Below are 6,809 nucleotides of genomic sequence, written 5' to 3'. Positions count from 1 at the left end.
AGGTCTGCGATAGAGGTCTGCGATACTGTGACATCTGAGAGGTGCAGGTGACTAGTATTTTATCCAACTGTTGAAAATCTGTTCAGAGGCAGGGCTGCAGTCTAGCTTTAGACTGAGTAGGAAACTTTCCTTAAGCCTAACTTCTGTGTCAATGTCTGGGCATTTCCCAGATGGGACACCGCCCCAAACTAGTTTCTACTTTTAGCTCAACCGCGGCAAATTTCCTTAAATATCACTAGGAACTCGGCCCCGCCCACATGCCCCCACACGGTTGGCTCGAATGCTCCCGGGGTTAGTTCAATCCTAGGGATTTTTCCGAGTCTATTGGCGGAGCAAATCGGAAATCCTTTTACCTTTCTGATTGGTCGCGCGAGGCATTGGGGCGGGGCTTGTGGGAGTGTCTTGCCGGGACGCCGGGAGCTGTCATTGGAAGATGAACCCGGCATTTTCAGAGCTTCGTGCCGTCGCCTAGGTGCCGAGGGGCGGGCCTCCTCGCGACTAGGCTCTTATTGTCCTTTGCATTGGCCAGACATGTCGTCACTCACAGAACTTCGAGCTCATTGGTACGAAAGCTCCAAGAGGCGGTGGATGATTGGTTGGTTGCGGTTCCCTCCCCTGCGCCGGTCGCCATTTTGCAGAGGGAGCCGAAATCCGAAAGGCAGTGGTGTGGGTAACCGTGCTGAGTGTGGTGGCAGGTGAGTAGCGGGCTGGGGAGAAGGGGCGGCAGCAGTTAAATCCAGGCCTGGCTGGATTTCCGCACCATCAGCGGGCGGGAAACCAGAGAGCAGCAGTTGGCCTGCGGAAAGGGGTTGGGATCCCTGCCCCTTCTACACCCTCTGTAGGGCCGGCGCTGCGGGGACCCGAGGGAAGCTTGGCGCGTCCACCCGTGGTCCTCCTCTCTCCCGAGGGCCGGCACCTCGAGAGGGAGCGTCTTGGCGGGCTGGCAGAAAAGGCATTCGGTGCTCTTCCCGAGGACCCGGCGCGCGTGCCCGCCCGCCCGCCGCGCACGCCCCCTTGGACACCCGCTCCCGTGAGTGCCCTCGGGGGCCTCACCGCCGTACATCCCTGATGGATAGTTGGTGCTCGTGGCAGGGAAGGGTGAGCGGGCCGAAGAGGCCCTGGGGTCGGGGACGTTTTTCCCCAGAGGTCTCCAGAGACTCGGCGGGATTTGGGCGCCTCTAGCAGATGAGTGGGAAGAAGAGGAATAGAGAAGCGGGAGGGAAAACCTAGGTAGTGTACTGTGTGTAGTTAGGAGGGGGAATCGAGTACGAGTATTTGCCCCAAAGGACATTTAAGTGGGAAGGACCTTCCTCCTCCACCCCTAGCACGTTCCTTACAGTTTTTCTCATTTATGCGATTTGTCTTTTTTCGGAAACAAAGACAAGGCGTCTTTAGTTTTGTCGCCCAACAAGATTTTGACCGCTGCAGTGCTCTGGACGTTTATATACTTTACATACAGACCTACTATGAATGATTAAAGCATTCATCATTCTTCGTTTGTAGCAGTTCACTTTTACTTCATTTATGTACGGGATAAATGCTCTTCTTTTCTCTGGTTGTAGAATGGAACGGTGTATGCTTGGACATCATCCATGTTAAGCTACTGTGGGAAACCGTTGAATTTCAGACGTTGGGCCTTTGGAATCTGGACCTCCCCTTTGAGGTCACTAGGGTCCAGATGAATGGGAAGTTGGCTGTCCTTGTTGCATTTTCCCTCTGCTCTGCCCTGGAATAAAGTTTTTATTTGGTTAGCAGTTTTATTTATTTATTTAGTTTTGTTTATTTGTTTTTTTGAGGAGGGGAAGAGGGAGAGAGAAAATCTTAAGCAGGCTCCACGCCCAGCAGAATCCGATGACAGGCTGGATCTCACCACCCTGAGATCATACCTGAGCGGAAATTAAGAGTCTGGTGCCTAACCCACTGAGCCACCCAGGCACCGCTGGTTAGCAGTTTAAAAGGAAAATCATAGTGTTTGGAGCAAGGACTTTTTTTTATTTTTGAAGAATCTTTGTAGACTTTCAGGAGCTTGGTTAGAGGTGCAGACACAGGACTACTTTTAAGTCTTCAGAATGTCAGGCTTACACTTCAAATAGGCTGATGTGTTAAAAGACCATAAAATAAAGTTCTGCAAAGCTAGTCTGTCTTTACTATTGCCTTTCTTTATAGAATCTATCATGCACGCTTCTAAAAAAATAAAATATTGAAGACTTACGCTGTTAGAAGTTAATATAGTGATTACCTTTTGGGAGGTAATGATTGGGACGGTAGACAAAGAGATCTGGGTCGCTGGTAATCATATTTTGATTAGTTCATGACATTTCATTGAACTGGTTATTGTGTGTGTTTTTATCTGTATGTAAATTACATTTCAATAAAATGTTAAAAGAAATTGGTTGAGAGGTAGGTGATGGTCAACACTGGATGCTATGGGATCTGCTCAACTCTTTTCGTAGTCAGTTTCTCTGTTAGCAGTGTGGTGTCTTAATGCTGTATTTCCTCCCCTCTGAAATTGTTTTAGGTTCTTTTCTGGGTGTTGATACTGTTTGCTAGCCAAAGGACACTACTAAATTTCTAAGAGATACTGATATTTAACCTGCCTTAAGGACTTTGCTTCACATCCCGTAAAATAAACTGGTTTCCTGCTTCATTAGTTCTCATTTCAAGAGCGTTTAGATGTATTTGTTTTGGTATTGCTTCCATGCGTAGGCTGACCAAAGCCTGCTGCCATAGTGGTTAGGCCATTGAGACTATGTTTCCACTTACCCCACTTGGATGTTGCAGGGGAAAAGAAGAGTTTTCTGACAAGGCATCAAAAGGCTTAGTTGAATTTCCCTTTGAAAACGACACACTACTCCTTCTTGGCCAAATTATACTTAAGATTGTTTAATTTTTTTTACTAGGAGTCACCTTTAATAGAGCCCTGTGTTTTATGTATGGTGTTTCTCTATCTCTGCAAAGAACAGTTGCTTGACTTGCCTTTCTTTTCATTCAGGTAACAGAATTCAGTCACAATGGGGAACGTTTTTGAAAAACTGTTTAAAAGTCTATTTGGGAAAAAAGAGATGCGGATTCTTATGGTGGGTTTGGATGCAGCCGGAAAAACCACCATCTTGTATAAATTGAAACTGGGAGAGATTGTGACTACCATCCCTACAATAGGTATGTTCACGACCTGTGACAAGACCAGTTTACAAGTTAGTATGTTACACATTTACATGCCTTTTATATTACTGAATACTTCTTTTAAAATCTCGTCTGCCCCAAGAGCATAAACTTTTTGAGGCCCAAAGTAGGTAGTATAGAATTTCCTAATTGCTCCCTGGCATCTCTAGGACCATTGCTAGGTTTATGGGGCAATCAAAGGGACACATTTAGGATAAGCACAATTAACCTTATCTGCTTGGCAAAAAAGAAAAAGATAATGATTAAAACAGAGAGGACAAGGGTCCCTGGCTGGCCTAGTCGGTAGAGCTTGTGACTCTTTTTTTTTTTTTAAAGATTAATTTTAGGGAGAGAATGAGAGCAAGCTTTGTGGGGGAGGAGCAGAGGGAAAGGGAGAGAAACCCAAGCAGACTTCACACTGAGCACGGAGCCCAACGCGGGGCCTCTCAGGACCCCAAGATCATGACCTGAGCTGAAACCAAGATTCTGATGCTTAACTGATTGAGCCACCCAGGTGCCCCAGAGCTTGTGACTCTTGATCTGGGGATTTTGAGTTCGAGCCCCACGTTGGGAGTAGAGATTACTTAAAAATAAAATCTTAAACAGGGAGGGCAGTTATGCCTAGGCCTGAGATGGGAGCTGAGAATCTGCTATTGCCTCTTCAGCCTGTCTTCCTTCCAGCTGGCCTTTCTAAGTGGAAGCATGTCCACAGGAAGTATGTTCCTAGGGTTTAAACATGCAGTGTGATTTCCTTCACTTTGGCTCAAGCCAGTTCCTTGAGCTGGTGTCCAGCTGAGGAATCTGATTTGTTCCAGTGCTGGAGAACCTGGCAGTGGAGTTATTCCCGCAAACCAGCACTGTGTTTGGGGGCCATTTAAGGATTTCGCAAAGGCGGTTTTGATAGGACTTAGTCTTGGCCTTCTGAACTGCCTCTAGATCCAAACGCCTGAGTGAGAATAGGCCCCCCTGGGATGACATGTGAAGTCAGTAGTGTTCTGAATGTTGGATTAGTCACAGGAACCAAATGATCAACTTCCAACTTGGGCAGTAGTTTCAGAGATTGCAGCATTTGGAGAAGGAGAAAACATTCACATCCACAATTTAGAAGAATGTTATTAGTCCAAAATGAGAATAGCATAATTGCTTGGTTTTCTCCAATTATAAAAATAATTCATGCTTCCATAATGCTAGACATATAGCAAAACATAAACAAGTGTTAAAAAACACTCTACTGTTAAGATTTTGGCCAACATCTTTGTAAAATCATATGCATGCTGTTTTCAAACTTACTTTGCATTAAACAGTATGTTCGGATCTCTTTCTATATTATTTCCTCCCTTTGGAATGCTTTCCTGTCTTTTTCCTTAGCCTCCTCCCCCTTTCTGTAGCTAATGCCAGCTCATTCTTTTGGTCTTAGTTTAACCATTATTTCTCAGGGACACCCTTCCTGATAGCCTAGACTGGTTTTCCCCTGTTAAAAGTTACCGTAGTAACCGAAACTTCTTAGTAATTCTCAACCCATTTGCCATTGCTTGCCCGCTTCTCTTCCTTCCAGCAGCGTGTAGATAAGGGCAGGAACCAAGTCTGTCGTTTTCACCATTGTTCCCAAGCCCCTGGCAAAATGCCTGGCACATAGTAGCTGTCCAGTAAATATTTGGTGAATGAATGGGATACCAGTCTTGTAGATTGTGAAATTAATGGCCCCCAGTGAATCATCCCTCTCAGTATTCACTGCCATGGGCAGTCCCCTTCTATAGTGATGCTGAGCTTGGCCACATGGCTTGCTCTGGCCGAGGGAACATCAGCAAGTGTCATTCAAACAAAGATTGAATAAGTGTTTGTACCTTGAGGCTTGTACTTCTGGAATACTGCCACCACCATAACAGGATGCTAAGTGTTCCTTGAGAATGAAAAGACAACCTGGAGAGAGAGGGGCCCAGTCCACCCCTCAAGGGACTCCATAGCTGAAGCCCAGGCAACTCACAGAATTATTGGGGGTGGAGGCAGAATCATTATTCTAAGTCACTAAGTTTTGGGGCTTAAATAACAACTGATACAGATTAACATCAGATTTTAGTAACTGGATAATATTCCATTATGTGGCTATATTTTTAATGAATATCCATTGATGGTTGATTCAGTTATTTGCAGTGGTTCTTTGTAAATGATGCTGAAGTAAGCATCTTTAACATTTTTGCAAACATGTACTTTACTTCTGGCAGTAATTGCTGGAGAAGGATTGCTATGTTAAAACTAATGTACATTTAGGGGCACCTGGCTGGCACAGTCCATAGAGCATGTGACTCTTGATCTCGGGGTTGTGAGGTTAAGCTGCACATTGGCACAGAGTTTACTTAAAAAAAAAAAAAAACTAAACGAAAAAAACCCAAAACCAGCAAACTTATGTACATTTAAAATGTGGGTACACATTGCCAAACTTCTCTCCAAAAAGGTTGTGTCACCAGCTGTTAAAAAGTGTTCATTTCTCCAGGGAATTTGCCAATCTGTTGGAGGAAAAAACCACTGATTTTTATTGGGATCTCTTTTATTGTAAGTGAATATAGTCAAATATCCATTGGCTGTTTATGTTTGTTCTATGACTCAATTTTATTTAGTTAGGTTTTTTAAGCTTTTATTTGAGAGAGTGAGAGAGAGCATGTGTGCGTGTGCCAGGGGAGCGAGAGGGGGCGAGAGAATCTCAAGCAGACTCCCCGCTGAGCACAGAGCCCGTTGTGAGACTCAGTCCCACAATCCTGAGATCATGACCTGAGCCAAAATCAAGAGTCGGACGCTTAACTGACTGAGCCACCTGGGTGCCCCTTATTTATTTATTTTTTAAGTAGTCTCCATGTCCAACGTGGGGCTTGAACTCAGCCAGGCACTCCAATCCATGTCTTGATTTTAATTTGGTTCTATTGTTTTTTCTTTTTGTTGGCATGTTTATAGGTCTCTTAACAATTTGAAGAAGTACATCATGGGTCAGGAACAACTCTTGTCATCTGTTAACTTTCTAGTCAGTTGTATTTCAACCTCATTTTTTTCTGTGTTTTGCCATATAGAATTTTAGGCAGTCAAATTTACCAAAAATTTTTTAAAAGATTTTATTTATTTATTTATTTATTTATTTGAGAGAAAGAGAGAGAGAGTGTATGAGTGGGAGGAGGAGGAGTAGAGGGACAAGCAGTCTCCCTGATGAGTGTGGAGCCTCATGTGGGGCTCCGTCCCACAACCCTGAGATCACAACCTGAGCCAAAGGCAGACACTTAACTGACTGAGGCACTCAGGCACCCACCAATTTTTTTCTTTTTTTTAGCTTTGGTATCATTTTTAGAAAGGTCTTCCTTACTCCAAGGTCATAAAAGTATTCACTGGTATTTTCTGCTGCTAATTTTCTGTGTTATTTTTATTTTATTTTAAAAAACATTGAAATATTTTATTTATTTGAAGTTTATTTTTCTGTTATGAGTAAGGTAGGGATTTAGTTATATTTTTCAAATGGTAGGCCAGTGTTGTCCAATAGAACATTCTACAGTGATGGAAGTGTTCTGTGTCCATGCTGTCCAGGTGGTAGCTGTAGCCACCAGTGGCTCTTGAACACTTGAAATGTGGCTGGTATGATTGAGGACCTTACTTTTTTTTTTTTTTTT

At 44.0% G+C, this 6,809-nt stretch overlaps 1 protein-coding gene across 2 annotated transcripts in view; it reads left to right on the top strand.

Annotated features, from left to right (window-relative positions):
- The first annotated feature begins 617 nt into the window (after positions 1-617).
- LOC103665610 (ADP-ribosylation factor 2) overlaps positions 618-6,809 on the top strand; it is an 18,828-nt gene continuing 12,636 nt past the window's right edge. The window contains exons 1-2 of one of the 2 annotated variants that reach the window (XM_008693571.2): positions 618-695; positions 2,993-3,159. In XM_008693571.2, the coding sequence (XP_008691793.1) occupies positions 3,012-3,159 (148 nt within the window). In that variant the 5' untranslated portion in view covers positions 618-695; positions 2,993-3,011. Of the gene's footprint in view, positions 696-1,562; positions 1,748-2,992; positions 3,160-6,809 lie in introns of those variants that run through there. The other variant, XM_008693572.2, reaches the window with a different exon arrangement.

The sequence above is a fragment of the Ursus maritimus genome, unplaced genomic scaffold (assembly GCF_017311325.1).
Source record: "Ursus maritimus isolate PB19 unplaced genomic scaffold, ASM1731132v1 scaffold_24, whole genome shotgun sequence".
Classification (NCBI taxonomy): Eukaryota; Metazoa; Chordata; class Mammalia; order Carnivora; family Ursidae; genus Ursus; species Ursus maritimus.
Note: the sequence above shows the minus strand (reverse complement) of the source record. Positions and strands in the feature narration are given on the sequence as shown.